General features: G+C 40.6%; 2 protein-coding genes across 5 annotated transcripts in view; one reads left to right on the forward strand and one right to left on the reverse strand.

The window, feature by feature from the left end:
• The window catches only part of MYO5A (myosin VA), a 228,319-nt gene that overhangs the window by 200,154 nt on the left and 2,691 nt on the right, over positions 1-25,474 (reverse strand). The gene's annotated exons all lie outside the window — the stretch shown is intronic.
• LOC101146256 (elongation factor 1-beta-like) lies at positions 4,367-5,088 on the forward strand. Its single transcript, XM_055363058.2, has one exon. It carries the CDS (start codon positions 4,367-4,369, stop codon positions 5,039-5,041), a length of 675 nt encoding a protein of 224 aa, XP_055219033.2. The 3' UTR covers positions 5,042-5,088.

Consider the following 25,474-nt stretch of genomic DNA (forward strand, 5'->3'; position numbering starts at 1 on the left):
AAAAACGTTCTTCTTAGTTCATGCCTAATCCAAGAGGTTAATCCCAACACCAAAAAATGGATCAGGAATGAGGCATCTCAATTCTAAGAGCATCAAACAATGCTTTAAATATATTATAAAATATATTTAAATATTGTTTGTATTGTGTGTATACACAAAATCAGAAAACTTTTTTTTTTTTTGAGACGGAGTCTTGCTCTGTCGCCCAGGCTGGAGTGCAGTGGCAAGATCTTGGCTCGCTGCAAGCTCCGCCTCGCGGGTTCACGCCATTCTCCTGCCTCAGCCTCCCGAGTAGCTGGGCCTACAGGCGCCTCCCACCATGCCCGGCTAATTTTTTTTCTATTTTTAGTAGAGATGGGGATTTACCTTGTTAGCCAGTATGGTCTCCATCTCCTGACCTCATGATCCACCCGCCTCAGCCTCCCAAAGTGCTGGGATTACAGGTGTGAGCCACCGCGCCCAGCCAGAAAACGTTTTTTTTTTACTCAAAAATGTCTCTTTGAAATACCTTCGGCCAGGTGTGGTGGCTCATGCCTGTTATCCCACCATTTTGGAAGGCCAAGAAGGGAGGATCGCTTGAGCCCCAGGGCTCAAGACCAGCCTAACCAACATTGTGAGGCCCCGTTTCTACAAAAAAAATACAAAAATTAGCTGGGCGTGGTGGTGCGTCTGTAGTTCCAGCTGCTTGGGAGACTGAGGTGGGAGAATTGCTTTAGCCCAGGAGTTCAAGGCTGCAGTGAGGTATGATTGTGCCACTGTACTCCAGCCTGGATGACAGAACAAATCTCTGGCTCTAAATAATAAAAATAAAAATAAGATAAAATTGAAAAAGGAATATATTTGTTTACACTATTTGAAAAAAGAAAATATTTGTTTTTTTCTGATTATAAAAGAATGTATGTTGATTATAACAATTCAGATATTACATAATTGAATAAAGTATTAATAGAAAATGAAAATCTCCCAAAACCCTCTCGCCCACAGAAAAAAATGTTTTAAGCAGTCTAAACAGTCTAGTATAAACTTCCATAACATAGGCATACACACACACACACACACACACACACACATACATATACTACACACACACACACACACTGTATTTTACTTTTCTCTATTTAACAATATATCCTAGACATTTATCCATATTAATATGAGATGCTGTTAATTATCTTTTTTAAATAGCGGTCAAGATAGTATTTATATTTATAAACTAATATTAAATTTTTGTTTGGGAGGCCAAAGCGGGCAGATCACCTGAGGTCAGGAGTTCCAGACCAGCCAGGCCAGTGAAACCTCATCTCTACTAAAAATATAAAAATTATCCGGGCATGGCGGCGCACACCTGTAATCCCAACTACTCAGGAGGCTGAAGCAGGAGAATTGCTTGAACCTGGGAGTCAGAGGTTACAGTGAGCCAAGATCGCGCCACTGCACTCCAGCCTGTGCAACAGAGTGAGACTCCATCCCAATACATATATACATACATACATAAATTTTTGAAATTCACAAAACCTGACAAAATGGATTCTAATTAGATCAGAAGCACTTCAGGGTCTAACACTGAACAACAGAGAGTAGAGACAAAATATAAAATAAAGCTCATAATTATTCTGTATCATTTGTACATAAGATCTAAATATTTAATAGTGCTGTAATTGCAGACTTGCCATATTTACCTATAGTGCATTTACAAACTCTCTTTCTCACTCCAAACCAGAAATAATATAACCTCTGACCATACCACATCTATAGAAGTGTCTGATCAGTAAGGCCAGCCATTTCCAAAACTTTTAGTAAGAGAACAGAGAGGATACCAACCTAGTTGACAAATGTAAAAGGCAGATGAACACATACAGGGGTTTGCAAGTGTCAGCCTCCATTTAAAGTAATCAACTCTCTCATTGTGCCATTAGTAAATAACATTTTGGTTGATTTCTTCAGTTACACAAAGAATTAGTGTCTTCCTTTATGATTAAGGAAACAGAGATTGCCTTGTAAGTCTCAGCAAACGATACAAATTTAAGTACAAGTTGAAATCCCGTCATTTGGAGCAACATGGATAGAACCAGAGGTCATTATGTTAAGTGAAATAAGCCAGGCACAGAAAGACAAATATCACATGTTCTCATTCATATGTGAGAGCTAAAAAAGTAGGTCTCATGAAGACAAGAGAGTAGACTGGTGGATACCAGAGGCCAGGCAAGGTAGCAGGGAGGGGGAGATAAAGAGAGGTTGATTAATGGGTACAAATATTAATATACAGTTTGATAGAAGAAATAAGATCTAGTGTTCAACAGATCAGTGGGATAACTACAGGTTACAATAATCTACTGTATATTTCAAAATAGCTAACAGACTAATTTGAATGTTTCTAGCATAAAGAAAAAACAAATAGGGAAGGTGATGGCTATCCCAATTACACTGATTAGATCTTTACAAATTATATCAATGTATTAAATTATAACATTACCCGCAAAATATGTACATCTATTATGTATCAATAAAAAATAAATTTAGGCTGGGCATGCTGGCTCACACCTGTAAATGCCAGCACTTTGGGAGGCCAAGGTGGGAGGATCTCTTGAGTCAAGGAGTTCAGGACAAGGAGTTCAGCCTGGGCAATATAGTGAGATCCGGTCTCTAAAAAAAACTAAAGAAATTTGCCAGGCATGGTGGCGCATATCTGTAGTTCCAGCTACTCAGGAGGCTGAAGTGGGAGGATCACTTGAACCTGGGAGGATGATGTAGTGAGCTAAGATTGTGCCATTGCACACCAGCCTGGGTGACAGAGCAAGACCATGTCTAGAAAAAATAATAATAAATTTACAAAAATAAATTTTAGAAACAACAAAACTGAATGAAATAAAAACTGAATCAAAAAAATTAAGTAAGTGGAAACTTATTATGTTCATCTCCTGATATGGTCAAATTTTCTTAATTTCCTAACTACTTTTTTTCCACAAGGATCCTATGTATTTTCTCACTTCTAAGAGGTATTATCTACCTCTACTTTAACTTTCCATACCAAATGAACAAATTTACCAAACATTTTATCATTAATCTAAAACTTAACAGGAATGGGTTAGCACATGATCGACACTGCTTTACCATCAACTTCACATAAGTGTTCAGAAACCAGGTGGAAGTGAACCCCTAAGTTTAAGGAGCGTTTAATGCTTGCATGAAAATTTTCTAGACCTTCAAAGGCTGTTGCTGCTGTTTCTCCTTCTCCTTTTTTTTTTTTTTTTTTTTGCCTTTTTAAATATCTTGTTCTCTTCTTTCCCCCACTGAAATTCAAGAATTTGCAGATACCATAAACTTAGGATATCCTAGAAACCACCATGGTTAGAAAACTGATATGTTTCTACACACTCATCCTTTAATTGATGTCCTCCACCCACTCACCCTTACTCATACCCAGCTTCTCCCATATTATTGAAACTTCAATCCTTGCCTCTGTCATGTTCAGGTTTCTAAGCCTGGGGAAGATAACACTTTAAAATGCCATAAGTACAGTGGGAAAGGACTGAGGAGGTAGCCAGAAAACCTAGAAATTATGACTAGGACTGGATTCTTTGGCATTAATACCCATGTTTTGCAATGTCCAAAGCATGACTAGAATTGATCTTTCACCCCCGAATGCTGTCATATTCCCATATTACCTGTATTTCTGTGCCTAAATAACACCATATAGACAAATTCTCCAATTTTATATTAACTTTATTCACACTGAAGCTGCCACATCTTACATTAGGAATGCTTTCAGCTACAAGGAACAGAAAAGTCTGACAGAACGCTGGGCGAGGTGGCTCACATCGGTAATCCCAGCATTGTGGGAGACCAAGGCGGGTGGATCGCGAGGTCAGGAGTTCAAGACCAGATGGTGAAACCCTGTCTCTACTAAAAATACAAAATTAGCCGGGCATGGTGGCGGGCACCTGTAATCCCAGCTACTCAGGAGGCTGAGGCAGAGAATTGCTTGGACCCAGGAGGCAGAGGTTGCAGGGAGCTGAGATCGCACCACTGCACTCCAGCCTGGGCGACACAGCGAGACTCCATCTCAAAAAAAAAAAAAGAAAAAAGAAAAGTCTGACAGGTAGCTTAAACTCTTAGGAGTTTGTATCCTTAACAAGAAGTCCAGAGAAGGTTATCTCGGGGCTATTCTGGCAGCTCAATAATGTCGTTAAGAACTCAGACTCGGCGGTTCCCGTCATCTTCGGGAGCTGTGGAGGTAGGAATTTAAGACAGGCCCATTTTATTAATTTATTTTCAAATGCAACAAAAGGTCCAAGAACAATCTGTGGGCCACTTAATTCAGGGCCCTCAATTCGTACATGGAGAACTCTCAGATACAGCCAAAGCCATGGGTTTTGGAGACCTGAAAAGCCCCGCCGGCCTCCAGGTGCTCAATGATTACCTGACAGACAAGAGCTACATCAAGGGGTATGTGCCATCACAAGCAGATGTGGCAGTATTTGAAGCAGTGCCCGGCCCACTGCCTGCCGACTTGTGTCATGCTCTATGTTGGTATAATCACATCAAGTCTTACGAAAAGGAAAAGGCCAGCCTGCCAGGAGTGAAGAAAGCTTTGGGCAAGTATGGTCCTGCAGATGTGGAAGACACTACAGGAAGTGGAGCTACACATAGTAAAGATGATGATGACATTGATCTCTCTGGATCTGATGATGAGGAAGAAAGTGAAGAAGCAAAGAGGCTAAGGGAAGAACATCTTGCACAATATGAATCAAAGAAAGCCAAAAAACCTGCACTTGTTTCCAAGTCTTGCATCTTATTAGATGTGAAATCTTGGGATGATGAGACAGATATGGCGAAATTAGAGGGCGTCAGAAGCATTCAAGCAGACGGCTTAGTCTGGGACTCATCTAAACTAGTTCCAGTGGGATACAGAATTAAGAAACTTCAAATACAGTGTGTAGTTGAGGATGATAAAGTTGGAACAGATATGCTGGAGGAGCAGATCACTGCGTTTGAGGACTATGTGCAGTCCATGGATGTGGCTGCTTTCAACAAGATCTAAAATCCATCCTGGATCATGGCATTTAAATAAAAGCTTGAAAGATTAAAAAAAAATCTTGAAAGCTTGAAAGATTAAAAAAAAGACTCTTGGCTGGGCGCAGTGGCTCATACCTGTAATCCCATCACTTTGGGAGGCTGAGGAGGGCAGATATCTTGAGGTCAGGAGTTCGAGACCAGCCTGGCCAATATGGCAAAACCCTCTCTCTACTAAAAAATATGAAAATTAGGCCGGGCGCTGTGGCTCACGCCTGTAATCCCAGCACTTTGGGAGGCCGAGGCAGGCAGATCACGAGGTCAGGAGATCGAGACCATCTTGGCTAACGCAGTGAAACCCCGTCTCTACTAAAAATACAAAAAATTAGCCGGGCATGGTGGCAGGCACCTGTAGTCCCAGTTACTTGGGAGGCTGAGGCAGGAGAATGACGTGAACCCGGGAGGCTGAGCTTGCAGTAAGCCAAGACTGCGCCGCTGCACTCCAGCCTGGGCAACAGAGCGAGACTCTGTCTCAAAAAAATAATAATAATAAAATGAAAATTAGCTGGGCGTGGTGGCACACACCTGTAATCCCAGCTACTCAGGTGGCTGAGGCGTGGGAATCACTTGAACCTGGGAAGTGGAGGTTACACTTAGCCGAGATCACGGCATTGTACTCCAGCCTGGGCAACAGAGTGAGACCCTTTCTCAAAAAAAAAAAAAAAAAATCCAGTCCCTTGGCCAGATGCAGTGGCTCATGCTTGTAATCCAGCAATTTGGGAGGACAAGGAGGGTGGATCTCTTGAGGTCAGGAGTTCAACACCAGCCTGGCCAACATGGTGAAACCCCGACTCTACTAAAAATACAAAATTAGCCGGCGTGGTCGCCTGCACCTGTAATCCCAGATACACAGGTGGCTGAGGCGTGACAATCACTTGAACCCGAGAGGGGGAGGTGGCAGTGAGCCGAGATTGTGCCACTGCACTCCAGCCTGGGCTACAGAATGAAACGCTGTCTCACAATAAAAAAAAAGAACTCAGATTCTGTCTTTCTGCTCTACCTTCTTAGCTTGTTAACTTTTCATTCTGAGGCTTGTCACCTTATGATTACAATTTGGCTGCCAAAGACTCCATATATCACATTACATACTTAAGGATGGAAGAAAGAGAGTATACATACAAACAAATGTTTCTATTCCTTTTATGAGAGAAGCTACTTTTTTTTCCCCCTGTAGAGGTCTTCCAGAAGATTTCTGGTTATATCACATTAGCCAGAACTAAATCACACAGCTGGCCCTAACTGCAAGGGAAGTTAGAAAAAGGCATATTTGTCTTCGAACCTCTATAACAGAAGGAGAAATGGGTTTGGAACTGACTTTAGGATTCAAGCAACAGTTTATGACACATGTCTATATTACACATAAAATGCTAATTATGCTAGTTAATTACAACTGGGTGCAGTACCTTTAAAAGCCCTCGTTTAGAATACAGTTCTCCTTTCCAGCAGAAAACTGGTTAAGAATGTTGATGAAGGAAACATTAAAAAGGGACTGGAATGAAAGTTACAGCTTTGTCAGATGGTGCTGACATTGCTGAGTTGTAGACAGATTACAATTGAAAGAGTATCCATAGCCAAATCCTAACTAGAATGAAGGGAAAATTGTAATAGTGTACATAGCTGATGTCCTAAAACGTTCCAGAAGCTTTAAGAGTGTGATAAGGGCCTGGTACAGGGACTCACACCTGTAATCCCAGCACTTTGGGAGGCCAAGGCAGCAGGATCACTTGAGCCTAGCAGCAGACCAGCCTGAGCAACATGGCAAAACCCCAACTCTACAAAAAAATACAAAAATCAGCAGGGCATAGTGGCATGCACCTGTAGTCCCAGCCGAAGTGGGAGGATCACTTGAGCCTGAGAGGTCGAGGCTGCAGAAAGCCATGATCCCACCACTACACTCTAGCCTGAGCAACAGAATGAGACCCTGTCTCAAAAAAAAAAAAAAAAAAGTGTAATAACTAGAGATCTATCTAGGGCTACCACTTTTTTAAAATAAGAAAATAGATTTTTACAAATTATTTAAAATAGACAAGCCAATAATGCTACCTAAGAGTTAACATTAAGGGACTCTATTATGATATGCCAAGTACTGGGCTTTACATATATATGTATGTATCTAATCTCTCAACTGCCCTATCAGGAAAGTACATTCACTAACTTGCTTATGGTCACACAAGGAGAAGCTCAACCTAACTCTAGAGATGATGCCCTTAACCATATTACATTACTGTTTGTTATTTTATTTGTTCTCCTTGGTGTTTCTTATTCATTTTATGTATTTGTTATTTAATCATTCAAATTTGTAAAGTTTAACTCTTGTTTATAAATTGTAAATTGTCTTTCTCTACTTTCTTTTCATAGTATTTCTGGTTCACACAAGTCCTAAAATGGCAAAGCTGTTTCAATCATATCTTTCAAAAACTTAGAATCAGATAATCCAAGTGGATTTTGTAGCTAGTTTTATGAAAGCTTTGATAAAATTACAACAAACATTGTTAGGGTTTTATAAGGAAAAAAAAAAAAAGTAGAACTAACCTGACAAAACAAACCACCAAAAAAGGCGTCACAACACACAATGTACAAACAACAAAAGTAGAAACATAAATATACATCTATATTAGTCCTATGTGTTCTAAATCCCTCCTTTGTTTCATCTACTGTGAGTTTGCTACCTCCATAGCACACTGGCCAAGATTACTTGTAGGCATACCTTTGGTTCCCTGAATTATTGGGCTATTATTCCCCGCCTCACCCCCACCCCCTGCCAAAACATTAACCCTGTTTACTCCACACATAGCTGGTAACACACATGTGGTTAATTATACCCAAATCTCTAGTCTCAAACTACTGTACTTAGCTTTTTATTTTAGGTTTTTATGCTTCCCTTTTTCTTTTACTGTCTTTTTCTTTACATCTTTATTATTATGTTCCCAGAAATTTAGCTCCTGAACATACATAAGATCCTTGCATATTTTCAACAATACAATGAAATCCGTACCTTCTTATCTACCAAAAAAACCGTAAGCCGTATGTTATACATTATTTTCTCCTATTCTCTTCTCATGTATTATTAAAATTGGAAGTGGATTCAACTTTTTTTGTAATTTTTTTTTTTTGAGACAGAGTCTTGCTCTATCACCCAGGCTGGAGTGCAGTGGTTTGATCGTGGCTCACTGCAGCCTCAACCTCTTGGGCTCAAGTGATCCTCCTACCTCAGCCTCCTGAGTAGCTGGGACTATGGGCATGTGCCACCACATGCTAATATTTTAATTTTTTATAGAGATGGAGTCTCACCATGTTGCCCTGGCTTGGATTGAACTCCTGGGCTCAAGCAATCCACTTGCTTCAGCCTCCCAAAGTGTTGGGATTACAGGCATGAGACCTAGCAGCTGGCCAGATTAAACTCTTTTTTAGTTTACTCAAAGGCAGCATCCTCATATTGGGTTGGAAAACCAAGATGATCACATATAAGAAAGGATCTCCCTACTTGTCTCTCTACCTGTTTTTCCCAACTCTGGCTAATCTCTGTTTAATAATGCATCTTTCTTTAACTATTTAGAAGAAAAACAAAAACAAAAAAACTCCATGACAGCATGATCAGCTGACAGACAGCATGATTAATGAAGAAAACAGTGATGGGAACATACAAGCCTCTTCTCTCCCTCCAATAACCTGGCAGACAACCCCACCTGGGATTTGCCCCATACTTGTAACACACAAATGTTTGCTTGCTAGGTCAACTGTATTTAAACTAAAAATATGACAGCTGTAAATAAGCCAATTTACAGGGGCCATTTTCAGATTCTGACAAGCCAAAGATCAGGCACTGCTCTCTTGAAAACTGTCACCAAAGGCAAAGAGAGAGCAGCCTCAAGAGGAAATAAGAGAAAATCACTACATGGCCTGAATGATTCATGTTGAAATCAGAGGCATCAGATGAGGACTTAAGATGGATCAATAGCTTAAAAAGGTCTCAAGTGAACAATCTGTGCCATTCTCCTTCTCTAATCTCTTGGAGAAAAAAAAAGAGCACAAAAAAGCTCTAAGGTCTTTTAATGAGACTATTATTCCATTAATTATTTGAGGCAGTTTTTGTTTCACTAGAATTAATTAACATAACCCTTCTACTTTCAGCTCCAGCTGCATCTGATGTCACTGCTATGGCAGTGAAGAATGAAAACCAAAGGACAACTGGCTACTTAAGGAATTAAGCTGACTAAAATGAAAACCATTCACAGAAGCAGTTCCAGTACTCTGGCTGAGACTCTGTTTTTCTACATATAGCCCACACATTCTGAATATACTCAAATCTACGCAATTTCAAACTTAGAAAACTTTAACTGCTGCCCCAGTGAAGCCATTTTCAAGCTGGAATCATGTATAATAAACTACTCCATCTATTTCACCAATATATACATTTTAAAATAATTAATTTAGCCTCTACTCATTCAGATCTATTAAATTTCATCACTATGACAGTTACCTTAGAAAATCCTCTTAAACATAGCCAACAGATAAATCAAATAAGAATTTTTGGAAATGTTTAACCTTAAGGACAATATTAAGAATCTAGGTCAAGGGTTCCCCCATCCCCGGGCTATGGACCAGTACCAGTCCCTGGCCTGTTAGGAACCGGGCCTCACAGCAGGAGGTGAGTGGTGAGCTAGCGAGCAATACCACCTGAGCTCCGTCTCCTGTCAGATCAGCAGTGGCATTAGATTCTCATAGGAGCATGAACCCTATTATGAACTGCATAGGCGAAGGATCTAGGTTGCATGCTTCTCATGAGAATCTAACTAATGCCTGATTATCTAAGGTGAAACAGTTTCACCCCAAAACCAACCATCACCATCGCCACACCTGCTCCCCAGGTCTGTGGAAAAACCGTCTTCCATGAAACTGGTCCCTGGGGCCAAAGAGGTTGGGGACCGCTGACCTAAGTCTAATGTATAGAATGGCACAGATTACAAATGAGGCTTACAGATTTGTGAAACAGTCACTGACTTTCATTTAATTGTACCCATCACTTTGATTTCTCGTGAACTCAAATGAGACATCCTAATCCTCAATCTAACCAGCTAAGCTGTACTATACAGGTTTTGTCTAGATCCTCCTTAAACACACCCTAGTGGAGGCCCCAGCTCCAAAAGACAAATTGGACCTCAATGACTCCCACAGGCAGTGACTGAGGAGGCAACTTCTGCATGGTCCACAGACTATTCTCATTTTCCTGAGACAAAGGCACTGCTCCTTACACAGACTCAGAAAACTCTCCAACCGTAGGAGATGCCACCTCTGACCCAAGGGAAGTGAATGCCTTCTGAAGAACCAGGCTCCTTAAAACCCCTGGCCAGTTTCCCAGACACATTTCGGTTGTAAACTCATTATGAGAAACATTTAATTACGGAATTTGCAAACCAGGGGAGCTTATTTGAAATACATTAACTAAATAACTCCTTTTCAGATCTTTCCAGATCGCAGTCTGTCTCAGAGATTATTTCCCACATTACTTCTCCTGATTCAGTACATGTGTTTTTTTTCTTGAATAACTGCCTCTGCTATATTTCTCCTTCCTTTAGCCTAAGTCAACCTTTCCATTTCTAAAGCCAACAGCTTCTAAGCAACGAGGCTATCATCCCATTAAATATGCATGCAAGAGCTTGACAAATCTTGAGTGCCTTTAATTACTCAGGGGTAGTCTCCTCAGCTAACATGAGAATGTGTAGGTTATAATACAACTCATCCTTATATGGCTTCCAAAATACTGGAATGGGAAGGGATCTTTTACCCTCTCAGGTTGGAGCTAACTGGCCCGCTGATTAATAATCTTAACCTATCTACCTCTGTAGTTTGGAGAATTGCCTTCTATTAAGCTGTTGTGCCTGGCATACTCTGAGATCCCAAATATATAATTATTTTTAAGGATTTATTCCTGAGTTCTTTGATATTTCTGTTTGTTTTTTGGTCTTCTAAGATCTAACTAGATTAATCTTAACATTGATATCGGCTGAGCGCGGTGGTTCACGCCTGTAATCCCAGCACTTCGGGAGACAGAGGCGGGCGGATCATGAGGTCAGGAGATCGAGACCAACCTGGCTAACACGGTGAAACCCCGCCTCTACTAAAAATACAAAAAATTAGCCGGGCGTGGTGGCAGGCGCCTGTAGTCCCAGCTACTCGGGAGGCTGAGGCAGGAGAATGGCGTGAACCCGGGAGGCGGAGCTTGCAGTGAGCCAAGATCGCGCCGCTGCACTCCAGCCTGGGCGACAGAGCAAGACTGTCTCAAAAAAAAAAAAAAAAAAAAATTGATATCATAATTCACCAAGTTTGTGTTCCAATATTGTTATAGTAGAAAAATGGGATATTTTGCAATTACAGTTAAATTAACGACTACAATTTATTTCTTTGTAAACAAACAAAGGCTTTGGTTATCTTCAGTTTAAATGTAAACTGTCAAAAAATTAGAAGTCCTTATCGCAGGGGTCTGGCTCAGTAACATGACTAATTAATGCAATATAATACTCTGAGGTCATGAAAAAAACACACTGTAGAATAACACGTATTGGCATGGGAAAACCTTCACAATATACTTCTTAGAGAAAACAATCTTGCTACAAAATAGTATTCATAAAGTAAATCATTTCGCTAAAAAAATATATATATACGGAAAAAGACAAGAAGGACATACATCAAAACATTAAGAGTATCTGAGGACAGTGAGATTACATACAATTTTTCTTTTGCATTTCAAAATGTTCCAAAATTCTACCCTGGGCATTTATTATTTTTATACCTTTTTAAATAGTTTATTTTAAAGGAAAAGAGTTCCCAAGTAATTTTGTGAGTGATTTCCTATACTATTTCACACCTATTATTAGCAAAGGTAATGGAACATCTTTTGCCATAGAAGACTCTCAATTATGTTTTAATATAAGTGAGGCAGTTTTTCCAGTTGCCTTTAAAAATAGTAAAAAGGGCCAGGCACAGTGGCTCACACCTGTAATCCCAGCACTTTGGGAGGCCGAGGTGGGTGGATCATGAGGTCAGGAGACAGAGACCATGCTGGTAAACAGGTTGCAGTGAGCTGAGATCGCACCAGTGCACTCCAGCCTGGGTGACAGAGCCAGACTCTGTCTCCACAGGAAAAAAAAAAAAGTATTCCAGATGATTGCTACACATAGTAAAGTCTGAGAAACTCCAGTGTTGTGAAAGATCAAGCCAAGACAGTAGGTTTAGAAAAAGATCGTAAGTCTTAATCACCAGGCTACAGAATAAGCTGGCCGGGTGCAGTGGCTCACACCCGTAATCCCAGCACTTTGGGAGGCCGAGATGGGCTGATCACCTGAGGTCAGGGGTTCAACACCAGCCTGGCCAATATGGCAAAACCCCATCTCTACTAAAAATACAAAAATTAGCAGGGCGTGGTGCCATGTACCTATAATCCCAGCTACTCAGGAGGCTGAGGCAGGAGAATAGCCTGAACCCAGGAGGCAGAGGTTGCAGTGAGCCGAGATGGTGCCATTGCACTCCAGCCTGGGCAACAAGAGCAAAACTCCATCTCAAAAAAAAAAAAAAAGGCATAGTTTTGCTCTTGTTGCCCAGGCTGGAGTGCAGTGGCACAATCTCGGCTCACTGCAACCTCTACCTCCTGGGTTCAAGCGATTCTCCTGACTCAGCGTCCTGAGTAGCTGGGATTATAGGCATGTGCCACCACGTCCAGCTAATTTTTTTTTTTTTTTTTAATTTTTAGTAGAGACAGGGTTTCAACATGCTGGCCAGGCTGGTCTCGAACTCCTGACCCCAGGTGATCCACCCACCTCGGCCTCCCAACGTGCATGGATTACAGGCGTGAGCCACTGCGCCCGGCCAAGAATAAGTTAATTCTATAGCCAATAACTAGGCTGGGGAAGTAAGTGATTGGGTACCACTCAGGGGTGTTGAGCTAGAGAGTAGCATGTTGAGATCTCTGACACGGGTCAGTACTGCTCCTCATAGCATGGGTTGAAAAAGAGAACTGGAAGCACTGGAGACTAAGGAAAGTCATCTATAATGACATGTTAAAACTGGCCAAGAGACTAAGGAAAGCCATCTATAATGACATGTTAAAACTGGCCAAGAGAAGAATAAAGTGGTTGCCTTCCCAGGTGCCAAAGGGAGGAAGCAGTAGAAGAGAGGAAGCACATGAAGAGTTACTGATAAATAAATAAGATGATTTGAATGATTTGATTTGTTAAATCCAAAAAATACAAAGAAGATTTGGAAAAAACTTTCCAATGATAATTTATTGTAATTCCACTCATTCATACGTTCAATCACTAACTTGGTACCTACTACATACCAAACACTGGTCTAGATACTGAGTCAAAAAATAAATGTGAACCATTGAATTATACACTTTATACAATGAATTGTATGGTATATGAATTACAGCTCAAAAAAGTTGTCAATAAAATGAAATAAATGAGATATTTTCCCTGTCTTTAAGGGGTTCAGAGAAGCAAAGGGGAGACAGACAACTGCAATGCAGTGTAGTAAAGGGTTAGGACAGAAGTAAACTGAATGGGCAATTTGAACACACAGAAGGAACATCTTAGCCACACTGGGGTCCGGAAGAACTAATTCATGAATGAAAAGTAAGCCAGGAAGGGGAATGCTGGAAATCAGAAGAAGGCAAAGTTGGCAAGCTCCTCACTTAAAGTGAAGACTGAATGCCAGGAAGGAAACATGAGAGATGAGGCAGGCCCAGGGCAAAGGCAGGTCATGAAGAGCCTGTGTACTACAGCCTCACTGCTCAAGGTGTGGTTCTCAATTCAGCACAGGCATCACCTGGGAGTTGTTAGAAATGCAGGCTCATGCCCGGTCACAGACCTACTGAGTCAGAATCTTCCCTTTAACAAGATTCCTAGTAATTCAGATGGACACCAAAGTTCAGGAAGCATTACACTAACAAATTTATTCTCAGGACAAAATCCTATGGGGAATCATGAAGGAATTTCAAGCCAGGCAGTGGCATGATCAGATATGTGCATTACAAAGATCTCACTAGTAACAGAATGAAAAAACAGATTATAGAAAGTAAGACCAAAGATTGCTTAGGAAGCTGTTTCAGGAACCAGGAAAGAATAAGGGACCAAGCTGAGTATGGTGGCTCACGCCTCTAATCTCAGCACTTTGGGAGGCCAGGGTGGGAGGATCACTTGAGCCCAGGAGTTCAAGACCAGCCTGGGCAACACAGTGAGACCCTGTTTCCAAAAAACAAAAAATTAGCTGGGTGTGGTGGCATGCAGCTACTATAGTGCCAGCTACTTGGGGGGCTGAGGCAGAAGGATTACTTAGCTCACAAGGTCAAGACTGCAGTGAGCTATGATCACGTCACTGCACTCCAGCCTGAGCAACAGAGCAAGACCCTGTCTCAAGAAAAAAAAACAAAGAAAGAAAGAAAGAAAAAAAAGATAAGGGCCCCAAATAGAGCAGTAACAGTACTAGGAAATGATAACTGATTAGGTGGGGTGCAGGGGTGCGGGGGAAAGTAAATCAAGACGATTTCTAAGTTTTGTGTTTGGGTTACTGGAGGGATATTGATGTCATTCACCAGACAGGAAAAAGAAATAACAACAACAATGACAGCAGCTAACATTTCTTAAATATGTGCCAGGCATTATTCTAAGTGCTTCCCATGTACTATGTCATTTAATCTTCATAACAACCCTATGAAGTAAGTATTATCCCATCATACAGATGTAGAAACTAAGACACAGAGAAATTAAATCAGGTAGGGTAGTATGAAGAAGGAGGGAGCAGATGACAATCGATTTTGAATATGCTGGGTTTGGGGGGCTTGTGAAGATGTCCATAAGGCAGTTGTCTGTAGGGATCTAGGTTTGTAGGGAGAGCAAGTAGACTGGAAACAGGTTTGGAAGTCATCAGCACAGGGCTGGCACCTGACTCTTCAGGACTGGATCAGGCCACAGTGGGAGGGAGTGTAGGTCAAGGACAGAGCCCAGGAACATCAATATCTAAGGTGCAATAGGAGGTAAGTGAGCTTATGAAGACGAGAAAGCAGACAGAGAGAAAGGAGAATGACAGCTATAACAGCAACAACAGTAATAACTAATACTTGTAAGAATTTACTAAATACCGGTCACTATTCTAAGCATTTCTTAATATATTATAAGTCAGTCATCATTAAAACCACGTAAGGTAGGTTTTATTATCACCATTATAAAGATAAGGAAATTGAAGCATAAAGAGGTTAAGTGGCTTGCTTAAGGACACAGAGAAAGTAGAATAGCAAAACCAGGATTCGAACCAAGATCCAGTATCTAGGTGTGGATTCCATGCCCTTGACTTCTATGATGTACTGCCTCGCTTTCAGGACCCTGGGAGGGTTGGAAGGCAAGGAAGGAAACAGTTGCAACAAAGCCCCCAGAATAGTATCTGGCCTACAGTAAAGCCTCAGTAAATATTAATCACTATTATTTGATAATTTACTGCCATGGAACCACACATTTGACTGAGCCACAGTCTTTACAAGAAAACAAGTAACAACTATATAAGGTTAAAAAAAATCAAGGTTTTAGTGGAGGAAGAAAAGCAAAGAAACTTCCAAGCCTGCTAAGGCTTCAACTCAGTTTCCTATGCCTTTAATGTCTAAGACTCCACACAATCAACCCTTGCCCAGGTCTGTGGCTACTGCTGTGATCCTAGTCCTTCGGAAGGGCTGCCACACACGGCAATGACCTGAAGGCCTCACTAATCCCAAAACACCTTCTGACTGCTATAAAGATTCCATTCTATAGCGCTCCTTTAGCATTGGGCATATTTTGCTCCATTCTAATTGTTTTACAAAGCAGGTAGTTGATGCTGAAGGACTCTCGGGTTCTCAACTGTCCCCGAAAGCAAATGCATGGCCTCCTCCAGACACTGTTAATTTGTTCTAATTAGGAGGACATGTCTACAATGTCCTGATAACATATTATCAGGTAATTTTCAAACTAAAATTATATCATGTATAGTAATTTAGAAGCTTCATGTTTTTTCTCTTTTTAAAATTCTTTCTAGTTCAATTATTCTCTCTGGCACAGACTGATCCAAGATCAAGAAACAGAGTGAATAAAAGCAACAATAATGACAGTGGTCAGAAAAAGAAGCAGTTTCAATTTTTAAAAGGTTAAATTTTTGAAATGAACTTATATGTTTCTAGTCTAAGAAAATTTCTCAAAACAGAATAAAGGTATTAAAAAGCAGAAAGCATCTTCTAGAAGTGGGACATCTGGTCACCCTATCCCTCAGGCAATGCACATAAAGAGTGCTATTTTTAAAATGAAGTGAATGTGAATGCCCTATCCTGCATAAATACAAATGCTAATTCTTGCTAGGGAGACTTGAATTCTAAAATTAACTAAAACTGACTAAGCAGACTTATGAACAAAGATGCTCACCATAGCATATCACTTCCATTAGTGAAAAATACCCAGCAGTAAATACATTTTGGTATACCCAGATGACTGAATATTATGCTGCCATTAAAAATATTTTCAGTGGGCTGGGGGCGGTGGCTCACACCCATAATCCCAGCACTTTGGGAATCTGAGGTGGGCAGATCACCTGAGGTCAGGAGTTCAAGACCAGCCTAGCCAACATGGTGAAATCCCGTCTCTACTAAAAATACAAAAAATTAGCTAGGCGTGGTGGCAGGCACTTGTAATCCCAGCTACTCTGGGTGCCTGTAATTCTAGCTACTCCAGAGGCTGAGGCAGAGGTATTACTTGAACCTGGGAGGCAGAGGTTGCAGTGAGCCAAGATCGCGCCAATGTGCTCCAGCCTGGGCAACAAGAGTGAAACTCCGTCTCAAAAAATATATATACAGATATATTTTTTCAATGAATATTTATTGATATAAATTCTCACAATACATATTAAGTTTAAAAATCATTTTTAAAATCATTACCATTTGTGATTATAGACAAAAGACTTAACAAAGTAAATCAATAGTTGACAATGATTATTTCTAGGTGGTATAATTAGTTTAACTTTCTTCCTTTATATGTTCTGTATTATTCAAATAATCCAGATTAGCTACAAAGCATCACTTCTATAAGCAGAAAAAAATTGCTTATAAATCAACTTTTTAAAAAAGTTTTCCCAATTAATTCTGATTTCCCAATTAACTTCTTCCTACTTGTTCTTACCCTAAGTTGAAGGCTTATCATCTAGTTTAGCAGTTTCAAGGGTTTGTGTGATTCTCCCCCATCCCCACCATCCCAAGAGATATCTAGCAATGTCTGTAGGCAATATTGGTTGTCACAACTAGGGATGGAGGGTGCTACTGGATCTCATAGATAAAGGTCAGAGATTTGGCTAAACATACTACAATACACAGGAGAGTCACCCCTCCCACACACACAAAAAAAAGAATTATCCAGCCTACTATCAGTGGTGCAGAGGTTGAGAAATTTTGGTCAAGGATGAAAAAAATTAGTATAAACAGTAAGAGTGGGTTAAAATGCAATAGTAACTCTAAGGGGCTTAACATTTTCATTTCTTAAACAAGAAATACACATTCCGACTTTATGAAAATGTAATCTAGGTTGTGGACCAAAATTCCTTATTATTAAGATATACATTTCCCAATTTTACAGACAGCATCTCCAGAAAAATTCTGCTCCCAACCCGACCATGCTGCTTATCAAACTAGAAGATTTTTTTCTAAGCTTAAGCATAGAGAGACCAACCCTGTGTAAAAGTTGTTTAAGTACTGGCAGAAAAATGTTTTAAGGTGAGATCATATCTTTAAAGGAATATCTAGTCATCTTACTGTAATGTAGACCAGTATGGTAAGCTAAAAAACTAAGGTTGGACTAGTCTAGTCTAACTAGTCTAAAACTAGTATAACACAAAAGTGTTTGTTTGAAACACATACACACGCTCACATACACAGAAAATGATTTATGCAAACTCATAAAAAATGACTTCGTTTGTGATGTCAGATCAGGGAGTGGTAATAAAGCAAAAACAAAAATGAAGTTCCCTCCTCAATCTAAGTTATGAAGAAAAGATTCACTCTTTAGTAACTTATTTTATTCCATTATAGGTGTGGGATGTATATATACTTCATTATAACAAATCATAACAGGGCATAAGGGGTGGGTAGATAAAATTAAATAGTAGAGGGATAAAGCAGATGAACAGGTGGAAGGAAGAGAACAGAAGACAGACTACCACTAGACACGAACAAGGGATGACGGACAGACAAAAAGAAATTGTGCACAATTCTTACTGTTGCACAATAAGAAATCGTCCAACTTATCTATGTATGAAAATGGGGGAAGAGAATAACATATGCAAGCAAGGATATGAAGAAAATAAGGGGAAATAAAATGCTGAGGAAATACGGTAGAAAGAAATCAGTAAGAAAGGTGACATAGGGTCCATAGCCCCCAAATTAAGACTGAATAATGGCCGGGCATGGTAGCTCCCGCCTATAATCTCAGCACTTTTGGGATAATTAAGTGGGAGATTGCTTGAAGCCAAAAGTTTGAGACTAGTCTGAGAAACAAAGTGAGACTCTGTCTCTACAAAAATTAAAAAATTAGCCAGGCATGGTGGCATGCGCCTACAGTCCCGGTTACTCAGGAGGCTGAGCTGGGAGGGCTGCTTGAGCCCAGGAGTTCCAGGCTGCAGTGAGCTATGCTTGCGCTACTACACTCTAGTGTGGGCAACAGAATGAGACCTTGCCTAAAAAAAAAAAAAAATTAATAATAATAATAATAATAATAATACATGAAAAATCAAAACAGAAGACTGAATAAATTTTCAAAATTTCAATTTCTAACATGCTATTAGTAACATTTGCTTGCACAGACGCTCCATGGCTTTTTTTTTTTTGAGACAGAGTCTTGCTTTGTCGCCCAGGCTGGAGTGCACTGGCACGATCTCAACTCACTGGAACCTCTGCTTCCCAGGTTCAAGCGATTCTCCTGCCTTGGCCTCCTGAGTAGCTGGGATTACGGGCACACGCCACCACGCCCGGCTAATTTTTGTATTTTTAGTAGAGTCAGGGTTTCACCGTGTTAGCCAAGCTGGTCTCAAGCTCCTGACCTCATGATCCGCCTGCCTTGGCCTCCCAAAGTGCTGAGGATTACAGGCATGAGCCACCGCACCTGGCCTGGCTTCTATTTTTCAATCCAAAATGATTCTCTAGGGGAAAGATACCTAATGTCCCCGGTCAAGCAAAATTTCCCATTCTTCTTGTTCAAAGATCAGAAAAGGAGGGGTAGAATTCAATGACTATCATTTTCAGTGACCTATTCATAGCATACATGGACTGAGGGTAGTTGTTTATTTTGACTACCTAGCACTTTTCCTTCCAATGGCGAACAGCTCACAGCCATCCCATGAGGTTGGAGTAGGACTATCAATCACAGTGCCCTGTCCTCCCCCTGGTCTCTGGGGTGAGCACAGACTTGACCACTCATGGTGCTCCTCACCTACTGCCTAGAGGCCCAATGAAAGGAGAAGGCACATGACCAGAATTCCTCTATCAGGCTCTCTTCCTCCAGGCCCAGTGCTGTAAGATCATGTGATCTGCAGGTGCCACTGACCATCTTTTCACCCGTAAAAAAAGCTGTCCTGAGGATGAAACCAATGTCAGACAGCATGTGAGAGTCAGTGAAGAGAGCCCCAATGACCATGTCTGAGCCTTGATTCCAGCCATGCCTAGATTTTTAAGTCACATGAGCAAATAAACTCCTCTTTGGCTTTGAGTTTGGGTTTCTGTTTCTTCCAACTAAAACAGCTGTGGCTGGTAAACTGACTAACACTGTTAAAGAGAGGTTTGGTAAGTCAATGTGCCAAACCTCTCATCCATAAATTACCCAGGCCCTCTCTATTTACATCCTGTAACTCAGCTAATACCATAACTTGAAGTGATGACTTTCAGAAGTGTAAAATGTAAATGTTTAAAGTAGAAATTCATTTAAAATGGCATATATTGATTTGTTTCAAGATCTAAAACATATCCCTACTAAACTGAGATTTGATGTTACAAACTTCCACTATTCTGGATGTCAGAGAGTCTACTATAGGGCTGGGCACAGTGGTTCACGCCAGTAATCTCAGCACTTTGGGAGGCCGAGACAGGCGTATCACATGGTCAGGAGTTCGAGACCAGCCTGGCCAGTACTGTGAAACCCCATCGCTACTAAAAATACAAAAATTAGCCAGGGTGATGGCACACGCCTGTAGTCCCAGCTACTCGGGAGGCTGAGGCAGAAGAATCGATTGAACACAGGAGGCGGAGGTTGCAGTGAGCTGAGATCACGCCACTGCACTCCAGCCTGGGTGACAGAGTGAGACTCTGTCTCAAAAAAAAAAAAAAAACTCTACTGTATTCCCAGCTCACCTTCATCTTTCTAAACTAGAGAGTTCTACACCTTTAATCTGTCTAGCCTCTTCACTGCCCTGATCATTTTACTTCTCCTATTCTGAAATTTCTCTAGTTTCACGTACATTTGTCAAGAAGTAGAAACCCCAACCACACATGCAGGATTCCCGGCCAGGACTATATGTTTTTGTATATGTGACAAAAGATGGACAAAACCTATCTTTTTTGTGCATCCAGTCTCCCTCTAGCCCAGCATCTTGCCCACATTTTTGGCCACAGTAGTACATTAGGCCACAGGAGGTAGATACATGGTCCTCATGAACACTTACTGCATTATGTACAATGCACTTCTCCCCTTGATTTCAATCAAGTTTAGAACCATTATTTTGAAATCAAAAAATAATTACATCATCCCTAAGTTCTACAATTGGCAAAAAGCCTTTGCTGTACAAGGAGATATGTAATGCTAATGCCTGCTAGTTAAAAAGAATTCCAAGTGAGGAGGGCTTAGAAGAGAAATGGAGAATGCCTGAGGCATGAAGAGCCAGGGATAAGTTTCTGCAAAGTTTAGGTTGTATCAGCACAAACTCAGACTGATGTTACAACCAAGACAGATGGGGAAGAGGAACTGTTAAAGGGCAAAATTAACCAAAGGGCATTTCAGAAGGCATCAAAGGCAGACATCATTAATAAAGGCAAAGTGGTCAGTGTGTAAAGGAAAGATTAAACAAAAATCATCTAAACTCCTTTTATATCCACTTCTGCCTCCCACTGAAAATGAAACTCCACAGCCATGATCTCCAATGCCAGGCCTTTGTAATAAGTATCTCTGTTGGTTGGGCTAAGGTGGAACCATAGCATTCATTTCGGAAAAACCAAAAAGAAAAAACTTCCTTCTGCCCTAATGAGCAAGCATAACTCCAGTAAACTCCCTGAAGATGTTGGGGAAGATAAGACACAAAGCACAAGGGAACTTTTGGGGTGATGGAAATGTTCTGCATCTTGTTTGTGGCGGTGGTTACATGACAGAATATATGTGTCAAAACTCATCAAACTGGACACTTAAAATGAGGGACTTTTCAAGTATATTATACCTCAATAAAGTTGATGAAAGATTGGGAGTGGGGTGGTGCTGGGGAGAAAAAGACAAACTCCCTAGGAAGACAAATAGAATAAGTCTAGGAAGACCACTGTAGGATGGAGGACATGCCTTCAGGTGAGGTGGAAGAAGTGGAATTGCTCACATAATATTTTGCCTATGGCCAGACCTTATTCCATAGATCAGAAGTTTATACTTCCAACAGTACCTCATACTTCACTGGGAATTGCCTGAAGTGGAGACAAATACATCCAAGTCTATCCTCTAGTGGACCACGTACTCCTGAATTCTCCCAATGGAGGCAAAATTCATCATAAAATGAAAAACAGAGAAACTAAATTACCTTCTGAGGTAAGAAGTAAGGCGGATCATCTCTCCTCTCCCACAGTCTCCCATACACGACTTAGCATTCCCTGTCATCCCTCCCCTGAGGTTACAGTTAAATCCCTGGAAGCCCATTCATAAAGCTTCCTCCAGTTCTCTTTCATTATTTAAAAAAAAAAAAAAAAAAGCTAAAAGTACCAGGAAGATCTAAAATATGTGGCAGCAGCAATTCTCATTAGAATCAGAATCTCTCTGTAATCTTTTCTGGACAATACACAAAACTTTCACACTTCAAGAAACAGTAACAAATTTCAAGAGGAAATAATGGGCATTTTGCTTTGTCAAGCTATGTAAAGAAGTATTTCTTAGTAGCATTCAAGGTCCACAGAGGCAGTCAAAATTTGTGATGAAACAGGAATTAATTTTCAGTTTCCAAGGCTGGAGCTACTGGCATTATTTCATACTACTCCTGCTCCTTCCCATCCTATATGTAATCCATCTCGGAGAGACCTGTCTCTCAGATTTATCCTCTTCTTTCCCACACCTTCTGCCCCTGCCTTAGTCCACCAGACCTTCACCACTTCACATTTTGTTCCCTGAAAGTTTCCTGGTCTCCCTGGTTCCCAGTTCTATTACTCATCCTGTTCAACATGCCTGAAAATGTGTTTACTTGTTTAACCACATCTTTATACCCTGCTTCGTCCCTACAAGTGGACTGATCATGCCAAACCATTATTTTCATTCCATCCCTCCCCTGCTTAAGTATTCATTCAACAAATATTCAATGAGCAGCTATTCTGTGTAAGACACTGGGCTAGGCTCTACAGGAGGTAAACAAAACAGCATCTCAGGGGGCTTAGAGTATCGTGGGAGTGTTAAACATATACACAAATACAGTAACCGTAATAAGACAGAAACATGTTTGGGACATTAAGACAGAGAAAAAGAGTACTAGTGGGAGTTCCAAATCTGAGCTATCAGCTGGATGTCAACTGAAATTAGAATTGATATAGAAGAAGTCGAATGTGAAAGACAAGAAAAAAGATACGGAGGTTTCCAAGCTGCGGAACTAGGAGAACAGCAAGTCGTTAACAGGCCTAGGAACACCAGGAGGAAATTCAAATGGAAAGGGCATGACAGGAGACTTGAGGACAGCTAACGTCCTTGCCAAACTCCAAGTCAGAGCACATGATCAGAGATGAGATTTCTGTTCCTCTTTAAGATGTTGGAAGCAGTCTGAGAAATACAGTCTCGACATGAAAATATTAGAATTTCCAAGACCAATAGTTTGAAGAGACAGTGCCATAGAATATAAAAGTGGATCTATCCCAGAAAAAATCTAGGCCATGTGGCTCCTGTACATATGAGAGGATATGTTGGGAATGGAAAGTTACACATATACAATCTACTGACCTTAAGAACTGTTTCATCTAGGCAAGTTAACATGCTTTGCAAATGTGGAATTTTAGATTGTCTTTGCACTGTTACAATACTCAGCATCTCAGCACACATGGGAACCTCCTAATCAAACAGCTTCAGGTAAAAACAAAACAAAACACAAAAGTAAACAAAAAAATTAAAACTTTTTTAAAATTAAAAATAAGCCAGGCATGGTGGCTCATGTCTGTAATCTCAACACTTTGAGTGGCCGAGGCAGGAGAATCATTTGACCTGAGGAGTTAGAGATCAGCCTGGGCAACATAGCAAGATCCTGTCTCTGTAAAAAGTACAAAAATTAGCTGGGTGTGGTAGCACATGCCTGTAGATTCAGCTACCCAGGAAGGTGAGGTGGGAGGATGGCTTGCACCTGGGAGGTAGATACTGCAATGAGCCATGTTCACACCACTGCACTCCAGCCTGGACAACAGAGTGATACCCTGAACCTAAATAAATAAATAAATAAATAAATAAAATAGGCTGGGTGTGGTGGCTCATGCCTGTAATCCCACACTATGGGAGGTGGAAGCAGGAGGATCACTTGAGTCCAGTAGTTTAAGACCAGCCTGGGCAACATACTGAGACTATCTCTAGAAGAAATTTAAAAATTAGCTGGGTGCATAGCTGTGGTCCCAGCTACTCACGAGGCTGAGGTGGGAGGACAGCTTGAGCCCAGGAGTTAAAGGCTACAGTAAGCCATGTTCACTTCACTGCACTCCAGCCTGGGTGACACAGTGAGACCCTGTCTCAAAAAAAATAAAAAATTAAAAAAAAAAAATCAGCTTCAGGTAATCTTGACCATTCTATAGCATTGATACCATGGTGCTATCCATGGTGTCCGGGAACATGATGACAGGAGGAATAGCATGCCATTCATTATAATGCTCCCGATAATCCTTCTAGGTCTAATTGATAAACCCTACTCCACAAATGTAGAATTGCTTCTAGTTACCAAAAGCACCTATGGATGATGTATGATATAGATATCCACTGGCAAGTCAAGACTAGCAAATATTTTCAAAATCAGAAGCAATGAGATATCATAGTTTCCTTCAATTCTTTTGGGATCAAGTAGTATGTTGACCACAAACACATCAACATACTACTCTGTGAATAAACCAAAAACCACTGAATAGTACACTTTAAATGGTGAATTATATGGTATAAGACACATATCTCAATAAAGCTGTTATTTTTAAAAATCAACAAAACATGTTTTAACCAAAATATTAGTTTCCAGAAAAGTATCCCAAGAACCTAGCTATTGCCCTTAAAATGTTTATACTGCTGGAAAAACTTACAAAATGGAAGCCTTGTTAAATTGCTGTGACAAAACCATTACCATTCTGGCTAAAAAGAAGAAATTGAACAGTCTCTTGTCCTTCACTGTAATAGGAACTGATCTGTATCACACATCAAAATCTGCCCTTAAGATCTGAATGACACTTTTTTAAAGAGCACTTTTAAGATTTAACCACAACGTTAAATACCATAATTATGGCATAACACTAATACATCTTTCCTTGTAATCTATCCTAGAACCTCCTTCCTATAATCCTCTGCAAGGGGAAGATCCTTGTGCTTATCCACTGATAATACTTCTAATGATTTTCCTATTCCTCTAGTAATTACAATAGTAGTTTTTATCTCTGGAATCAGCCCAACCTTCCCCATGTCCCAACCCATTCCCTAACTTCTACTAATAAATATCATAATTGCCATAGCTTGCCATTAAGCTAAGGCCCATTCACAAAAAGAATTAGCCAACAAATAACCAAGTAACCAGACTATTAATTAGGCATAAGTGTATTTAGAAGAAGGCAGTGTAAGCCCCAACTTCAGTCTTGATCTCTAAGCCAGTCTGTCTTTATAATGACAAAGAGGTTAAAAAAAATTTTTTTTTGACACATGGTCTTGCTCTTTTGCCCAGGATGGAGTGCAGTGGCACAGTCATGGCTCACTGCAGCCTCAACCTCCCAGGCTCAAGCAATCTTCCTGCCTCAGCTGATCATCCTGCCTCAGCTCTGGAGTAGCTGGGACCGCAGGCGTGACTACCACGCCCAGCTAATTTTTATTTATTTATTTATTTATTTTTTGAGACAGAGTTTCACTCTTGTTGCCCAGGCTCGCGATCTTGGTTCACTGCAACCTCCGCCTTC

Source organism: Gorilla gorilla, chromosome 16 (genome assembly GCF_029281585.2).
Source record: "Gorilla gorilla gorilla isolate KB3781 chromosome 16, NHGRI_mGorGor1-v2.1_pri, whole genome shotgun sequence".
Taxonomy (NCBI): domain Eukaryota; kingdom Metazoa; phylum Chordata; class Mammalia; order Primates; family Hominidae; genus Gorilla; species Gorilla gorilla.